This window comes from Cyprinus carpio, chromosome A2 (assembly GCF_018340385.1).
Source record: "Cyprinus carpio isolate SPL01 chromosome A2, ASM1834038v1, whole genome shotgun sequence".
NCBI classification, from domain to species: domain Eukaryota; kingdom Metazoa; phylum Chordata; class Actinopteri; order Cypriniformes; family Cyprinidae; genus Cyprinus; species Cyprinus carpio.
This window is the reverse complement of record NC_056573.1, coordinates 23,650,893-23,670,403: the sequence shown is the minus strand read 5'-3', so window position 1 is coordinate 23,670,403 and position 19,511 is coordinate 23,650,893. Positions and strand designations below refer to the sequence as shown.

Genomic DNA, 19,511 nt, shown 5'->3' with positions numbered 1-19,511 from the left:
TATTTTGCTACATCTGCATTTGAGCAAAAGTATTTGCTCTTTAGGTAATGCAGCAATGTTCTTTAAGTTGAAGTGTTAACAGAAGTGTGTTGGTGTGTTCATGTGGGTCAGACTCTGTGTCACACGTTTCTGTAATGGTTCACTTTCTGTTCCAGACTGTTATGAAGGAATCTGTGAAATAAATATGTCTTGTTTTAATGTATGAAAGCTGGAAGCATCTAGTAAACATGTAGGCAAGGGACGGGGGTTCTTTAGACTAAACGGCTAATGTTCTGGTCCACATTGCAGCCTATTTTATTGTAGCCAAGAACTGAGACGAACATGTAAAGTGACCAAAGATACAGTAGTTTGTTTTGTTTTACTTGCCATTTTGGGGCAGGGTTACCTGAAATAACCAGAGATTGTTGCAAAGTAGATGTCTATGACTCTGATGAGGTGACAGCAGCAGCTGAGAGTCTCTCTGTAAAAAAATAAAAAGGATTTACAAAGAAAAAAATCTGAGGTAAGGAATTAGAGTTTCATGTCTGACAGTAATTTAACCCAAATTAATGTTAATGATGTTAAATGACAGATCTGGTAGCATCTGAATCAGCACGATCTCTTCTTTAATTGATTCAAAAGTTTGGAATAATTACGATTTGATGTTTTTCAAAATAAGTCTCTAATTCTCACCAAGACTGCATTTATTAAATACAAAATACAATAAAAAGAGTAATATTGTTAAATATTAATGCAATTTAAAATAATTGTTTTCTTTTTTAATGTAATTTATGTGACACAAAGCTAAATTAAGCAGTCATTACTCCAGTCTTCATTGTTACATGAACCTTTTAGAAATTATTTTAATATGCTGCTCAGTTGTTATCTGAAATTTTTACAATTGTGAATTAAAATGATTAAAATGAAATACAAGTGGGGATGGTGATGAAGTAAATTTGATCTCCAGAGTACATTCATACATAAAATCAAAAATGTTCACGTTTCCTCTTTATGTTAAAAACATTTGAAGCAAATCATGTTGCAACACGTATTGGTCTCCTCTAAACAACAATGCAAATAATAATAATAATAATTACAATTATAATAATGCCATGCTCTTGATGGTGCCAAGGAATTTACTGACATCAAGAATGAAATGATTGTTTTGTTATTTTGTATGTTAGTATTTTGTGTTCAACTGAAGTGTCAAGACATCTTCAAGAACATTTTATTTTGCCCAAGATGCTTTGTCCAGTAATGAGACAAGACATGCAGAAATGAAAATGAGCTATTTGAATAGGAAAATTATTCACATCTTTTCTTCGCAAAAGTCAGCATGTGTGTGTTTGTTTGTTACACTGGGGTAAAGTCAAATTGCGGTGCAAACTGAACGTCATCATCTCATTCTGAAGTTTAAATGTTAATAAAAGTGTAATTTTGGGTGTTCTGGTGGGTCAGACTCAGATTCAGAGTTTCTATAGTAGTTCACTTTTAGTTCCAGGCTAATATGAAGGAATCTTTGGCAATTTTGCAATTAATTACGAAGAAACAGCAAGTAGCCCTTTGACATAAACAAGAAATGTTTGAATAGAAAGACTGAAATAGTATTTTCTTGTAAAATGTACTCCAACAATCTTTGTTTTATTTAAAGTTTGAAAATCTACATTAATAGAATTAATAATACAGTATCTTCCCAGGGAATGCATAAACTGTTCAAATGTACTGTATACTGTAGCTTGAATAACATGTAAGTCACTCTGGATAAAAGTATCTATCTTTGGTTCCAGCAGATTAGATCTCACTAGACTGAGAAACTTCCAGACTGTGAGTGTCTCATGCTGCCTGACGATGTGTAGAATTCTCTGACTGGAAGCTGTAGAGTTTTCCACAGCACTTTCTGCGCAGGTCTGGGTAGATTATGCTCAATGTTATCTTTAAAAGACAGTATGGCCAGTTTTAGACTATTAATATTTTTAAAATAGTACCTTCACTAAATCTAATGTAACTGGTACAATAATTAAAAGTAGAAAATTTACAAGAAATAAAATGCTGAAATTGTTAAAAGGATGCGTAGTTAACACAAATTGAATAGTTTAGTAAGTTTACCATATTTAAGGTGCATTTCTTGACATGAGGTATGTCAAGTCACAAAGAATGTGACTGTACACTGACCAGGCTACTGTAGACAGCATGGGTGATGTGAACATGCTGGTGAATATAGTGGATGCTGGATACAGTGGATCAGTGTGGATTGGACTGAAGAGGGGGACACAGAAACGCTGGGGTTGGTCTAATGGAGAAAACACAACTTCTCAGTACTATAACTGGGCTTCAGGACAGCCAGATGGGGATGGAGATTGTGTAGTTATTTATTCTGGAGGTTGGCATGATATGTCATGTGGCTATAAGCAATATTTTGTGTGCTATGGTGACTTCCCTGTTATTTTAAATGTATTATTGTGCAGTTTAAATAGGAAAGAAGAGCTGAGAATTAATACTTTCCTTGCATCTCTCAATAGGAAGTGATGGATGCATAATGGTAAAAAATGTTCAGATCTGGAGTGATATTCAGAGCTATTGCAGACAGTATTACACATATGGTGAATTCAAATAATAAAAGTAATAGGCATCTTCCACATACTTTGGAAAATAGTAGTAGTATACAATATTTATTAACAACATTAATTAATCTAACTTTAGCTACATATATTTTAATTCCTATTTCAATTAATTTATTTAATTTCCTTATTTCCTCTCTAATTTCTTTATTAAATTGACCACTTAATACTCAAGTTAAACAAAGTAAATATTTTTTTGTCAAATAAACATTACTTAGGTTCTAGTATGCAGAGAGGAATTTGAGATATGTTGAAAGGTGACAGAATTTGTCGGTATTTGATACTATTAGTTTACATCACTTCTCCCAAAGTTACGATTCAGTTTCAGAGATCTTCAGAATGAGCTTTTTTCCAGTTTTGACCAGCAGTGTGATGCAGTCTAAAAATGAAAATGACCTATTTGAATATGAAAATTTACTAATGTCTTGTCATAAAATTAGCATGATCTTATTCTGCTACATCTGTTTTTGAGCAAAAGCATTTGCTTTTTAGGTAATGCAGCAATGTTCTTTAAGTTTAAATGTTAACAGAAGTGTGTTGGTGTGTTCAGGTGGGTCAGACTCTGTGTCACATGTTTCTGTAATGGTTCACTTTCGGTTCCAGACTGTTATGAAGGAATCTGTGAAATAAGTGAAAGTGATGTGACATACAGCCAAGTATGGTAACCCATACTCGGAATTCGTGCTCTGCTTTTAACCCATCCAAAGTACACACACACAGCAGTGAACACACACCTGGAGCAGTGGCCAGCCATTTATGCTGCGGCGCCAGGGGAGCAGTTGGGGGTTCGGTGCCTTGCTCAAGGGCACCTCAGTCGTGGTATTGAGGGTGGAGAGAGCGCTGTACATTCACTCCCCCCACCTACAATTCCTGCCGGCCTGAGACTCAAACTCACAACCCTTGGATTGCGAGTCCAACTCTCTAACCATTAGGCCACAACTTCCCCAATAAATAGGTCTTGTCTTAATGTATGAAAGCTGGAAGCATCTAGGAAACATGTAGGCAAGGGGCGGGGGCTTCTTTAGGGCTTCTGTGCCAGAAGGAACACAGAGCCGAGGATAATCGAAAGAGTCTTTATTAATCCAACAAAGGGGTAAATCCAACATGGAGAACAGGAGGAAGACACATGTACTTGACTGGTAGACCCGACAAAACTGAACTGAAAGGACTGGGGCGTAAAAAGACAGGATAATGAGGGAACTAAGGAGACACACCTGGAAACTAATCAACAATCAAGGAGAGACAGAGGCTGCATCCGAAAACTTAGGCAGATGAATTGCTGCCTCGCTGCCGTATCAAGCAATGACTTCTGAGGCAGAGTAATGGGTAAATTATCTACAGCAAAATATAGAGAGCTTTGGTGATAACTAAGTGGATATTTAATTACTGCAATATTAATTTCTTGCTAGAAATGACATAAAAAGTGGAAAACGTTGATCAAAAACATACATTTACACACAAACTGAGCACCAACTGCAACTTTCAGATGCCATCTTAATTTTTGGCTTAACTGTCACAGAATGGAACGCGCTGTATTGTTGTATTTCAAATGCTGTGATGGTTTCATGTATGTTGCATTATTGTGTCGGCCAGATGAAGGCATCTCAGGAGACAGGAACTGAAACTAACATGCCTTGATGCCTTCCTGCCTTGGAATGCATCCTCCGAAGGCAGCATTTTTCAGTTTTTGGATGGAGCCAGAAACTGGGTCACAGGGGAAAAAACACACAGACAAGTCCATAGTTCTGACATATACCCAATATCTAAAATGTTCATGTTTTCTCTTTATGTTACAGACTTTTGAAACAAACTGTGTTGCAGCATTTATTGGTCCTAAACAACAATTTAAATAATAATAATAATAATAATAATAATTTGATTTGACTGTCATGGAGAATGATTTTTCTTTTGTAGAAAGAATTCTGCTCTATCTTCAAGATGATCTCTCTTTTTTTTTTTTTTTTTTTTTGCCCAAGATGCTTTGTGATGAGATGAGACATGCAGAAATGAAAATAAGCTATTTGAATATGAAAATTACTGACATCTTGTCATCACAAAAATCAGCATATACCACCTTGTAGAATATTCTTTGTTTTTATTTGTGTATATATATATATATATATATATATATATATATATATATATATATATATATATATATATATATATATAATTTTTTTTTTAAGTTGGCTTCACACTCTGAGTCTGTGCACTTTTCCAAATATTTGCCAATATTAACCAATAATAATTACAGTACTGCAACTCTTTAATCCTGTAGCTCAAACAGTAGAGCATGCACCAACCACATATGGAAAAGAATGCCAAGGTTATGGGTTTCGATTCCCTATGCAAAAGAATGCCAAGGTTATGGGTTTCGTTTCTTGTAAGTCACTCTGGATGAAAGTATCTGCCTTCTATCCTGTATGTTCCAGCAGATTAAATCACACTAGACCGAGAAACTTCCAGACAGTGAGTGTGTCATGCTGCCTAACGATGTGTACCTCATTCACTTCATGCAGATCTGTGACACAGAAAACATATGTTTAATCATCTTTTATCAGAATCCAGCAGAGAGGATCTGTGTGAGCAGTCATGGACGGGAGTCTGTTTGTGCTGCTTCTGCTGTCAGGTTGGTGTGGTCATTACCTTCTATGTTTACAGATTTATAATATCACTTCAAATGCAAATAAGATCTACACTGCTATTATTACTATACTATAAATGTTAACTGAGCCAGTGCATTTGAAACTTACGTAGCCTATGTTTGGGTCCTGTGAATGAATTAAATACACTAATGTTCACGAAATGAAAGTTGAACTCATGGTGTGTACACACAGCTGCATAATGTCTTTTTCCCTTACCAATTATGTAAATGTACAAATTACTTATTTCTCGAAAATGTTTGTATTACATTGATTTTTTTTTTTTTTTTATGAAATATTTACCTTGTGAGTATGGAAGCAGATTAGTCTCAAATATAATTCACGCAAAAAACACGATTCACACATGCGTAGACAATTTCACATGCATGAAACCTAATTCACGTACACACAAAAAATATTCATGTGCGTGAAAAAAAATTAATTCACAAAAAGCAATTCACCATGCGCAAAATAAAATTATATATTCATAAAATACATTTCACAAATGCAAAACACAATTCGTAGATATACAACTGTGCACAAAAACCTTTGAATGTTTAAAATGTCCGAGTGTCTGAATGTACAAATCGTCATTTACTACGAATCCACTCGGATTTGTGTGTGTGTGTTTTTGAGACTTTCCTGGCAGAGCTCTCTTCCCACGTGGGTCTGTCGTACTCTTTAGCCAATCAGATGCGAGCTTACCATTCAACCAATCATATCATAAGCCACTGAGAGTGCATTCAAGGAGCACGATTCTGCGCACCTTTTGCGCAATATGGATGAATTAGAACGGAAATTAAGCCTTTACATCAGTAATCCCATAGACAGTAAAAGAAATGGACACAGTGACCCAATTGGAACTCAATTCAGACAGGTGAAGCCCATTTTTAGCGATTTTTAGCACTTCCGTTTCTGACGCGCAGACTCAAACAAAGGAAGCTTCTGCCATTATTGTGACTTCATCTGAACATGTGCAAAACTACTCTCCTTGAATGCACTCTCAGTGGCTTATGATATGATTGTTTGAATGGTAAGCTCGCATCTGATTGGGTAAATAGTACAACAGACCCACGTGGGAAGAGAGCTCTGCCAGGAAAGTCTCAAAAACACACACACACAAATCTGAGTGGATTCGTAGTAAATGACGATTTGTACATTCGGACACTCGTACATTTTAAACATTCAAAGGTTTTTGTGCACAGTTGTATATCTACGAATTGTGTTTTGCATTTGTGAAATGTATTTTATGAATATATAATTTTATTTTGTGCATGTGAATTGCTTTTTGTGAATATATTTTTTTTTCACGCACGTAAATTTTTTTTGTGTGTACGTGAATTAGGTTTCATGCATGTGAAATTGTCTACGCATGTGTGAATCGTGTTTTTTGCGTGAATTATATTTGAGACTCATCTGCTTCCATAGTAAAATGGTACAACTAGCCTAATACATGAATATTTTTTATATTTGTTTTATCTGATAATTAATGCAAAAGAAAAATGCGCTGCTTATAGACAGATAATGATTTATGCTGCAGAATGCAGATCTTTCACATAACAGATAAACATTGATAAAAACACACATGAATGCAAACACCAATCTTTTTTATTAATGCAAACCTACCATAATTACATTACATTAAATTGTACAGTTACAGTTATAAATTATGTTATCAAGTAAAGTTAATAAAACATACATGCTTTATCAGAAATCTCTGTCTCGTTTGACAGTCGGAAACCTTATGAACTTATAGATAACAGTCAGAACGAAATCAGCTCTCCGAAAATGTAAAGTAGCCCATTGCACATTTGAGTGGTTTGTGTTTGAATGAAAAGATCCCTGTGGACTGATTAACCGCTGATGCTGAACCGCATAATCAACAGAAGAAAGAATAAAGCAATCTTCGCAATGTATCTTGATGAATTTCCACACAGAGGTACACAACAATGTAGGGAGGATGTTTCTCATGTCTTTGATATACCAATATCCGCTGTTTAATCTGAAAAACATTCATTATATCCATCTAGCCAAGTTCCGTATGTAAGTTTCCCTTAAAGTAAATGTGGGCGTCGGAAGACCGGAAGGATGCACTCGCGTCACCAAAGCTCACCGACGCCATCTTGTGCACCGAGCCCACTGCTATAGCAAAGCTTAACAACTCCCTGTTGAAAAAAAAAAAAAACAAACAGCTAAAACCAGCCTAAGCTGATTGACTGGTTTGATTGGTCTCCCAAGCTGGTTTTAAAGTGTTTTTTAAGCATTTTTTTTTAGTGAATCAACTGGTTTTAGGTGGATTAGCATAGAAATATGATAACAAAATGCTAGTAACTTGCTAATCGTGCTAGAAACATGATAACAACATGCTAGTAACATGCTAATCATGCTAGAAACGTGCTAGTAACTTTGCTAATCATGCTAAAAAAGGCTAACACCATGCTAGTAACGTGCTAATCATGCAATTATGCTAGTAACATGCTTATCATGCTAGAATCATGCTAGCAACATGCTAGTGATTTGTTAATTATGTTAACAACATGTTAATAACTTGCTAACCATGCTTTAAACATGCTAACAAAATGCTAGTAACTTGTTAATCATGCTAACAACATGCTAGTAACTTGTTAAACCTGCTAGAAACATGCTACTCATGCTAGACACATTATAGTAACTTGCTACTCATGCTAATACCATGTTAGTAAAAAGTTAACTATGATAACATGATAGTAACATGCTATTAACTTGCTAATCATGTTAACAACATGCTAGTTACTTGCTTATCATGTTAACAACATGCTAGTTACTTGCTAATCATTATAGAATATTGTTAACAACATGCTAGTAACTTGCTAATAATGCTAGAAACGTGCTACCATTATACTAGTAACATGTTAATCCTGTTAGAATCATGCTTGTAACAAATGCTAATCATGCTACCAACATGCTAGTAACATGCTAATCATGTCAGAAACATGCTACTAACGTGCTATTCATGCTAACAAAATGCTAATAACATGCTTATCATGCTAGAATCATGCTAGCAACATGTTTGCAACATGGCAATTATGCTAATAAAATGCTAGTAACACGCTACTCATGCTAGAAACATGCTAGTAACTTGCTAATCATGCTAGCTACATGCTAGAAACATGCTAGTAATGCTAGAAACCACCTAGCAACCACAGCAGGTACCCTAACAAAATGTTTAATACTTATCTATTTTTCTCATAGACTGTATTGCCGTGAAAACATTCTAACTTTATAATCTATTTTAAAATCTATTTTGACTTTCAGACTACTTCAAACTGAAACTTTTCAGACTGCAAGCTTTTAAAACTACTTCAAACTTTCTGGCTAGGCTTTTTCAAGCCAACTTAAAGTTTGCTTACAAACTTTACTCATCTAGCTTGTAATCTGTTTTTAATCATGATGTGTTCACATATAGATGATTTAACAGGTTGATTTTCACAGGGCTCCTCTGGAGCAGTTCTGCTCTTTCTCGTCCGTACTACTATATAAATGTGAGAATGTCGTGGCCAGAGGGTCAGAGTTACTGCAGATCGAAGTACACTGATCTGGCTACTGTAGACAGCATGAGTGATGTGAACAGGCTGGTGAATATAGTGGATGCTGGATACAGTGGATCAGTGTGGATTGGACTGAAGAGGGGGACACAGAAACGCTGGGGTTGGTCTAATGGAGAAAACACAACTTCTCAGTACTATAACTGGGCTTCAGGACAGCCAGATCAGGGTGCATATTGTGTATCGTCTTATTCTGGGTCTTGGTATGATATGCCATGCAACCATTTACGGTATTTTACATGCTATACAGGTGAGTTCTAGTAAAATAATGAATGCACAGTTTAAACTGGGAAAGAAGAGCTTCAAACTGAATTTTTTTTTCTTTGCATCTCTCAACAGGAAATACTGCATACCTAATAAGATCTGCTAAAACCTGGAGTGATGCTCAGAGCTTCTGCAGACAGCATTACACAGACCTGCCCACTATTCGCAACTCTGTGCAAAATAACCAGATAAATCAGATTCTTTTATCTGGATATTACATCTGGATTGGTCTGTTCCTGGACTCTTGGGAATGGTCTGATAAATGGATCCTCTTCTTCAGACACTGGGTAGCAGGTCAACCATCCATGAATTCAGGATCTGGTGACTGTGTGGGCATGTCAAGAATGAATTCTGGCAGATGGGCTCAATACAGCTGTGATCTTCAGAGTCCTTTTATCTGCCATGGAAGTGAGCATCTAACAAATTAGATCATGTTAGACAGAATGCCTTATTATTTCTCCAGTGTTCTGTTCTGCCATTTAATTTATTCATCACTGTATTTAACAGTGATTGTGATTACCAGCACAGCAATATGCTGATAACTATCAAAAACACTAAAAATTAGCTTAGAGAATGTGAGCAAATACCGTTTGTTTTAAAATCAACAAAGCTGTGACTGAGTTCAAAACAATCTTATATCGTGAGAAAACGTAACTATTTTCTGAGTTGGCTATTTTATATGAATCTGTACCATTTTATTATACAAAAGTATATGAAATGAATGAAGGCATATTGTGAATGAAAGCATGAATACTAAGTCGCCACCAGTTTGCCAAAAAGTGAAATAGTTAAGAATTGCCATGAGAGTGTATTGGTTCTACATATTTTCAGTCTACTATATATTCAGTCTGTTACCTTTACATATTTTCATATATAATTTAATTGGCTTTCCGCTTATAAATTGCTCAAAAAAAGTTAATGCAATTTGTTTTAGGGCAATATGATTTTGTTTTAAAGACTTTAATCGTGACTATATCTCTATGATATTTATATCTCTAAGCATCTATGATCTTTACAATCTTTTTATTTTCCTCCTAAAGTGCCTAGGCCTTCAGTACCAATGTACCAGTTTATGAACCAAAGTATGACATGGCTTGATGCTCAGAGGTACTGCAGAGCGAGATTCACTGATTTGGCAGTTGTTATGACCATGAATGACGTGAGAAGGCTGGTAACTACAGTGGATCCTGGATACAGTGGTTCAGTATGGATAGGTCTCCGTGCTGTGTGGGTGGGACGCTGGGTCTGGTCTATGGGAGACAGCGCAATCTCCCAGGACAGTATGTGGAATCCAGGAGAACCGAGTGGTGATGGGGAGTGTGTGAGGAGTTTTAATGGAAGCTGGTATGATGAGAGCTGCAGCACTGTTCTCCCATTTGTGTGTTTCAATGGTGAGTTCTCTTAGAGTTTATTTTTTTCCACTTTAGCTGATCCTTGACTGAGGGCTGGTCCTTATCTTGTGTTTCTGAACAGACAGCACTGGTTTTGTTATTAATAACACTGCTATGACATGGAGAGATGCTCAGAGTTACTGCAGACAACAACACACTGATTTGGCGAGTATCAGCAGCCCAGAGCAGCAGAATCTGCTCAGTAATGAATCGTCGCTCTGGATCGGTCTGTTTCTGGACTCTTGGGTATGGTCGAATCAGTGGAGCTACTTCTTTAGATACTGGGAAGCAGATCAACCATCTCTGAGTTTAGTGTCTAGTAACTGTGCTGGCATGTCAGCAACCGATTCTAGGAAATGGGCTCAATACAGCTGTGATCTAAAGCAGCCTTTTATCTGCTATGGAGGTGAGTTTCCATTCAAACAAGAAATTTGTAGGTCACTCTTGAAACAGATATTAAAAACAACTGTGATATGTTTTCATTTATTCTGTGTTGAGGATGATTTTAACTCTGTATTTCTCTAGATGACAAGTTAATTAAAAAACAGATTGTCAGAGTGAAACTGTCCTGTAATGGAAAATGCACACTGAATGATCCTTCATTACAGACGACCATTCTGAATGAGGTTTGTATCTGCCTCAAACACTGAGTTCAGTTTCATTGTCAAATTCTGAATGAATAACTGTGCCCTGGCAACCATGCACCCTCAAGCTTTGTGTGTTTTCTCTCGTTTCACATTGTTGTAGTTATTAGGTTTTGATTCTTTCTTGCTGGTCTTCCAGATAATCAAAAAGCTGAAGAGCATGGGGCTGGAAAGTGACAGAAAATTAAGCTGGAGAAAGGAGCAAGATGGAGACGTGTTTCATCAGGAGAGAAAATCTAGAGCGAGTTCAAATACTGTGTGTAATAGGCAGTAATCTTCTATTTCTCTATTTAAACTTTCAAATAGGTTCAAAATATATAAAAGATTTATAATAAATGTAGATTGTTTTAAGGAACTGTGAAGTAGTTGTATATTATCTGCTATTTAAACATCATTATAAGTGATAGTATATGATATATTTATTGTAAGTGATTGTTGTTTTTTTTACTTTTCCTGTTCTAAATATACCATTTAATACTATGGTTTCAAAAGGAAATATTTAAACTGAAATCATTGAAAGTATAATTTAAAAAAGGTTTAATGCAAAAAGAAGAGATATATATGAGCTATTGTATGTCAAATAATTATAATTATTCTCATAATTAATTGAAATATGATTGGAAGAAATCATCCTGTACATATTATTCCCATTTTCAGGTGATAGAGATGTGTCAAAATGTCAAGTCAAGTCAAGTCTGCTTTATTGTCAATTCTTCCACGTACAGTACATACATAAAGAGAATTAAAATTGTGTTACTCTCAGACCCTTGGTGCATACAGATAACTAACAGTAGAACATTAAATACAGATAATAAAATATAAAGTACAACTACAAATATACAAATAGGTCATTTAAAAAGAAAGAACGATAAGTAAAGCTTGTTTTAATTAGTTTTAGTGTTTCAGTGTTTTTCTTTTGAAATTGATGACTGATTTAATATGGGAAGTTTAAAATGCTATATGTTAAAAATAAAAATTGCTTTATAAAACTGAACTTCAGAACTTCAAATTTTTTGAAATCATTATCATTGGAGCAGCCATGTGAATTCTTAAATAGAAATGTCTCTATCTCTCTCTCTTTGATTGTGTGTTTTGAAATTAGAATAATTATTAGATAATAAGTATATAATAAGGTAACAATTGCATATATTTATATCTTGCAGTATACCTGTCACTCGTGTCTTGTGTGTTTCCCCTCTATGCCCTTATTTGTTCTTTCTGTCCTAGTTTAGTTTGATTGTTTAGATTATGTTCCAGCGGTGTATAGTTAATTATCCTGTGTATATTAGTTCCTGCCTGTTCAGTTAGTTTTAGTCTGGTGTACTTGTTACATTCCCTTGGTTGAAGTTATTCTATGTCTTCAAATTCCTTGTTCCTCCCTGCTGTGTGCACTGTGACAGAAGACAATACCTAAACAAAGTAAGCGGCACCTCTTTTTCACAGTTTTGTTTTCCGTTATTTGAAAGGATTTTTTTTGTTTGTTTGTTTGTTTGTTCCTGGTTTTGTTTTCCCCATGACACTCAAGCCCGCCGGTCGCTCCAAAGTTAAGTTCACGGGCTGCCAATCCCTCAAGCCCACCGGCTGCCGCTCCCTCAAGCCCACCGGCTGCCGCTCCCTCAAGCCTGCCGGCTGCGGCTCACTTCAGCTCCCAATTTCGCTCCAGTTCCCCAGTTTCAGCCAGGATTGCCGTTTATAGTTCCTGACCAGAGTCCAGTGCAGGCTCCAGCCCCGGACTAGAGTCCAGTGCAGGCTTCAGCCCCTGTCCAGAGTCATGTCATTTTAAAATCTTGTTGTGTCCACAGGAGCAGTTTTAATCTTGTCTTGTCGGTGTTGTCCATGGAGACTCGTCTGGGGCTGGCAGCTCTTCTAGTCATGGCCACAGAGGCCATTCCCAAGCCGCCTGCTCCTCCTGTTGTAGAGATGGAAGTGGTTCCTGAGTTAACCCTGTGAGGGCCCCTGACTCCACTTTCAGCCCAAGGAGGGCTGTGGATCTTCCGTCTTGCCCAGTAAAGGACCTCAGATTCCATACCTAGCCCAGAGTGGGCTCCTGTTCCTTTGGATAGCTATGTTCCTGTGTTTAGCCCACAGAGGGCTCCTGTTCCTGTGTCTAGCCCACGGAGGGCTTCCTGTTCATGTGTTAATCCCATGGAGGGCTTCCTGAGTGTAGCTCATGGAGGGCCCCGGAGCCCATAAGTTCCCCCAAGGAATTTTTGGGGGGGTAGTAGGGTTCAGATTGTAGTGGCCAGGGTGAGGGGACTGAGGCCATGGACACGAAGACCACCCGCCATGGCTTTCAGAGCTCCCTGCACCACCAAGGCCTCCTGAACTCCCAGATACGCCATGGCTGCCCCAAACTCACCATGGCCCCCCTCCCCGGGGGTACTGTTACGGCGCGGGACACGCCTTCCGGAAGGTGGGGGGGGTTATGTCAGTCGTGTCTTGTGTGTTTCCCCTCTATGCCCTTATTTGGTCTTTCCTGTCCTAGTTTAGTTTGATTGTTTAAATTATGTTCCAGCAGTGTGTAGTTAATTATCTTGTGTATATTAGTTCCTGCCTGTTCAGTTAGTTTTCGTCTGGTCTACTCGTTACACTCCCTGTGTGTCTCAGTCCTGCCTTGTCTTGCCTCGTTCCTCCCCGCCATGTTCACCATGACAATACCAGACAAAGCATCACATATAGCCTATTTAACATTTATTATTTCTTTTGGTGCTAAATTGGAAATTTACTTTAAGTATTCCTGAAATGCACATTGCTTATCTTGTTTCATTTAGCAAAACAGGCCATACTGCTTTTGTTTTTCTGGAGCATAGACTGGGTCTGGAGTTGAGTTCATGAAGATCATATTTGTTAGGTGCTATATTTTCATCATTTGACCACAAAGTAACCTGCAGACCCTGCACTGTTTTGAAAGGAGCTGGCTAATAAGCACAGATTAGAGTTGATGATTGAGTCAGCATACGAACTCAGCTTGGGAGTAGAACTTTTCTTTTTACATTTAGACTAGCTATGCAAAAGTTGCTTGTTTCTTTGAAAATAAGTTACTCTTTCATGGAAATAGTTCACTCTCCTGTGTAATCTGAAGCAATAATAAAATAATTGTAGATGCAGAAATATTCATCCATTAGAAATAGCTAGCGTTATCATCATCATTATGTAATTCATGTATGAAGCTGAACATGAACCTTGCAGTAAGTCAAATGACTGTGGCATGGTTAAAATAGATCACATATTATGCAATTATTAATTATGCATTTAAGTCTCATTCTGTCATTGCCAAATCGTAACACAGTTTGTTAGCTGCAGTTCATCCTTTGACTACCAGATGGCCCTAATTCGTTTTAAGATGCAGTTCAGAGGAAAGCGGTGCTGCAAAAGTCTTCCTTCCGCTATCAATAATTTAAAATGGACTAAACACCATAAAACTAAAATCATGAAGTATATCGTTTAGAGCATCACAATGCCCCCCATTACTGTACCCCATCAATATACCGTTTATTGATTTTTCTAAAAGTCTAATGTCACTGACTATATTAATTAGTCCAGCCTATCTTAACTATAAAAAGTAAATTAAACTCATAATGCACAATATCCTATAACTAGTGCTCTAGTTAAAAATGTTAATATTTTAGTAGATTAAGTTTAATTAAGCTACTGTTAATTACTAATGAAGATTATATTTGTGTGTGTGATATCACCCTTTTTTGTATGCAGAGAAGAGTGTAAGAAATGTGCAAATCCTTTTTTAATATGTCAAATTATATTAAGATGATATTCGTATATCTGTCCCGTGCTATGAATATGTCAGCCATTGCAATTTTGAGAGTAAATACTGTATTTATATGCAGATGTCACTCTCAAAGCTTTGCAGTGTGTGGCTCTTGGCAGCATGAAAAAAAAATCTGATATTCATATTCTGAATGGATTATAGCCTAGAAAGCACAAAACAGCACTCCCTTTATAATAATTTCAAGTCTGTCACTCTCTTCAACTGATTGTGGTCTCATAAAGTTACTTACTAGTAATGTCTTGTTTACATTGTGTCTGCACTTTATGTGTTATAATGAGAGGATCTGCACAAAATCCAGATTATAACTTAAATGTGTCTGATTGGCCATTGCATCCAAGAAATCAACAGATATGCCTGTGATTGTCTCCATTGCTCAACACTGCAAAAACATTTTGAAAATAAACCTTTCACACTTTCCAGAGCACAAACACAAATACACAGAATTGTTTGCCAAATCTGCCAATATCCTATTATTGCAGCTTCAAGGGTGCTCTTGATTTCATTTGAGGCTGTTTAACATCTTCTAGCATCCCTGTAGAACCAGGCCTGCTGGGAATGGATGTAACACTGTCAGTTTAAGCACTTAAATCCCTGTATTTGACCATGATCAGGTGACAGGAGAAGTAGTTCCTGTGTAGTGCAGCAGGTGTGCATTTAGGACAAGTATTTTGTGATTCCACTTGTCATGACCATATTTAGATTTCCTGTGTTTATCTGGCAACCATGCTAATTTAGGGAGATAATTTGCCCATTTTTTGTTGCCTAGCGATCCAATAAACGAGGACGTGATTGCAAGGATTTCTGTGTAATGAGACTCTGTTTACTACACAACACAATGCAGATTAAACACTGCTACAGTAACAATATAAAAAAATTTTTATAATTTTTTTTTTTATATATAATTATATAGCAATATATATATATATATATATATATATATATATATATATATATTTCAAAGAAGTGACACTGTGTGTAAAGGAAATGTAGTACAAAAAACAGATAAAAATGTGACCTTTACGTTTGGTTTAAAATTTTAATTGATATGAAATTTTAATTTCATATTAATTTTAATTAATATGAAATGTGTCATGTGTCATTTTCAGATTCTCTTTTCACTTATCGATAATGGCATTAGATCTGAAGGTTTCAGTTCCACTTATTTTCCTACACATTAGAATACAGCATCAGACAGTGCTGATAAACAGCAGAGAGGATCTGTGTGAGCAGTCATGGAAGGGAGTCTGTTTGTGCTGCTTCTGCTGTCAGGTTGGTATGGTCATTTGTAATCTGTATTTATGATGATGTGTTCACATATAGACGGTTTAACATGTTGATTTTTACAGGGCTCCTCTGGAGCAGTTCTGCTCTTTCTCGTCCGTACCACTATATAAATGTGAGAATGTCGTGGCCAGAGACTCAGAGTTACTGCAGAGAGAGATTCACTGATCTGGCTACTGTAGACAGCATGGATGATGTGAACAGGCTGGTGAATATAGTGGATGCTGGATACAGTGGATCAGTGTGGATTGGACTGAAGAGGAGGACACAGAAACGCTGGGTTTGGTCTAATGGTGAAAACACAACTTCTCAGTACTATAACTGGGCTTCAGGACAGCCAAATTGGGATGGAGATTGTGTAGCTACTTATGCCGGTGTTTGGCATGATATGTCATGTAGCTATAAGCGATATTTTGTGTGCTACGGTGAGTTCCCTGTTCTTTTAAATTTGTGAATGTGAATTTTAACTGAGAAAAGAAAGCTAAGCACTGAATGATTGCTTCTTTGTATCTCTCAATAGAAAATTCTAGATACATATTTGTAAAGACTGCTAAAATCTGGACTGATGCTCAGAGCTACTGCAGACAGAATTACACAGACCTGCCCACCATCCACAACTCTGAGCAAAATAACCAGATAAATCAGATTCTTTTATCTGGATATTACATCTGGATTGGTCTGTTTCTGGACTCTTGGGAATGGTCTGACAAATGGAGTCTCTTCTTCAGACACTGGGCAGCAGGTCAACCATCCCAGAGTTCAGGATCTGGTGACTGTGTTGGCATGTCAACAGCTGATTCTGGGAAATGGGCTCAATACAGCTGTGATCTACAGCAGCCTTTTATCTGCTATGGAGGTGAGTTTCCCCAGTTAACAGAATCAAATAATTCAAACAAATTTTACAAACAACTATTAAATGTTTTCATTTATTTATCTGTCTTCTGTGTTGAGGATGACTTTAACTCTGTATTTTTCTAGATGCCAAATTCATTAAAAAACAGATCATCAGACTGAAATTGTCCTGTTATGGAAAATGCACATTGAATGATCCGTCACTACAGATGGCCATTCTGAATGAGGTTTGCATCTGCCTTAAACAACCATTTTAATTTCATTGTCAAATTGTGTTGTTGCAGTAGAATTTGCCAAGTATGCCAAATATGTTAAGTATATACCTTATAACCAACCAGCACCACTCATATCATCATCATCATTGTTGTTGTTAGGGTTAAAAATAATATGTAGCCAGCAGTAGTGTGATGATATTTCATGTATTATTTCATTTTTTCTTGCTGGTTTTCTAGATAAGTGAAAAGCTGAAGAGCATGGGGCTGGAAAGTGAGAGCAAAATAAGCTGGAGAAAGAAAGATGAAGAGGTGTTTCATCTGGAGAGCAACCGTACAGCCAATTCAAATAACAAATGTAATAAGCAGTAATCTCTCTAAAGGAAACAAATATAACTACTTGTTATATTATTTTGAAGAATTGGGAGGTAGTAATAATAACCATCATTTAAACTGATCATGAATTGTGATATTATATAATATATTTATTTACTGGAATCAATTGTGAAAATAATTTTTAAAGTTCTGTCCTTAACTATAATGAATCTAGCAAAAATGTACCTATAAATAGTTTTATTGTGTATTACAGATTTTCTTTTAGTAAATAAATCATTTAATGCTCTAGTCCTAAATGATTTATTTATGTATCTATTTTTATTTTGTCATAATAACATTAAAGTTTAGCACAAAAATATTTGAGGACAAATCAATTTGAATTGTAAAAATGAAGCCTTGAAATCCTACATCTATGAGTTCATTAGCTTGGGAGTATCCCTTTTCTATTTACATTTAGACTTAATTTTATGCAAAAGCTGCCTGTTTCTTTCAAAACAAGTTACTATTACTTGGAAATGATTCTGTCTGTGTATTACAAAACTATAATAGCGAGAATTGTTTACCCATTAAAAACAGCACCCATAAAAAAGAACTTCTGGTGCAAACTTGAATATTTACTATAAGTATTTCTGAAATATACATTGCTTGTTTCATTTTATATCCAATCAAGCCATACTATGTTATGAATGTCTGGACCTTTGCTACTGTACAACTCTGAGAACAATGCAGAAGTACACTGTTGTATATATGAGAACACATTCAAGCGTGTATAAAAAAGTATAGCCTACTAAGGTTTCTCATTGCATATTTAGTTGCACTGAAGTACAGTGTAGTATTAGTTCGGCTAGTAGAGTAGAGCATCCAAATAGCAGACGTAGAGTTCTTAACAATTATTTGGTATAGTCTAGTATGACACTAACCATGGAAATGTCCTTTGTTCAATTCACAAACAAGACGCATGGATAAGAAAATCTAGAGCGAGTTCAAATACTGTGTGAAGTAATATTGTGAAGTATTTGTACTATTTCCATTATTTAAACACCATCAGTTGTGATAGTATATAATATATTTATTGGATTTGTTTGTCAAATTATTTTTCTTATGACTTTTCCTTTTCTAAATTTACCATTTAATATTATAATTTCGAAAATAAATATTTTCAGTAAAATCATCATTAAAGTATGATGACATCATTCGCAAAATTAATTTGAAAGAAATTTGACAGCAGAAATTGTGCATATTTTTCCCATTCTTAGGTCATGCCTAGATGTGTCAAAATTTCATATTAGTTTCTGTGCTTTTCTTTTGAAATTGATGACTGATTTAGTATAGTAACTTCAATACACTATAATTTAAAATAACATTTGCTTTGTAAAACTGACATTTGGAAATTCAGCTTTTATGAATTCTTTAGCTTTGTAGCAGCCCTTCAAAATATTTTACTCTTATGGAAATAACTCTTTATCTGTATATTCTGAAATAATACTAAATGTTAGATAATAAAGTAGATACAGATAAATATGCATTTAGTCTGTTATTTATTACTTTTGGTGCCAACTTGGATACAGAAATGCACATTGCATATCCTGTTTCATAAAGCAAAACAAGCCATACCGGTTATGTTTGTCTGGAGTAGAGTTCATAATTTGATTGGTGTGGCACTAGCCATGGAAATATACTTGCCAAGGTACTTGGCTTGGAAGCTTCTTTTGCCTAAGAACCACATGACTAGAATGTTTCAGTATTTTGTGCGCACTGTGTTTTCAATGCATTCATGAACACTTCTGATGAGCGGAGCTCAGTGAGCGGACCAGCGTGAGAGTACTGAGAGTTGTACTGATCACGTGTGATTCATCTGCATCTGAACGGTGCCACACGCTCAATTCCCATGATCCAGATCACGGATCGTGGAGCGTTTTCA

At 36.1% G+C, this 19,511-nt stretch overlaps 1 protein-coding gene across 1 annotated transcript; it reads left to right on the top strand.

Moving 5' to 3' along the window:
* Nucleotides 1–16,009: 16,009 nt before the first annotated feature.
* On the top strand, nt 16,010–18,201 carry LOC109057324 (C-type mannose receptor 2-like). Its single transcript, XM_042711538.1, has 5 exons — nt 16,010–16,178; nt 16,256–16,615; nt 16,711–17,046; nt 17,169–17,269; nt 17,495–18,201. The coding sequence occupies exons 1-5, from the start codon at nt 16,142–16,144 to the stop codon at nt 17,624–17,626; spliced, it is 966 nt and encodes a 321-aa protein (XP_042567472.1). The 5' UTR covers nt 16,010–16,141; the 3' UTR covers nt 17,627–18,201.
* The last annotated feature ends 1,310 nt before the right edge of the window (nt 18,202–19,511 follow it).

Bases quoted from the DNA above. Each gene is read 5' to 3' on its own strand.
- LOC109057324 (XM_042711538.1), top strand. From the start codon at position 16,142: ATGGAAGGGAGTCTGTTTGTGCTGCTTCTGCTGTCAG. The intron at 16,616-16,710 runs GTGAGTTCCCTG...ATCTCTCAATAG, and splicing joins GCGATATTTTGTGTGCTACG to AAAATTCTAGATACATATTT. The intron at 17,270-17,494 runs GTTTGCATCTGC...CTGGTTTTCTAG, and splicing joins AGATGGCCATTCTGAATGAG to ATAAGTGAAAAGCTGAAGAG.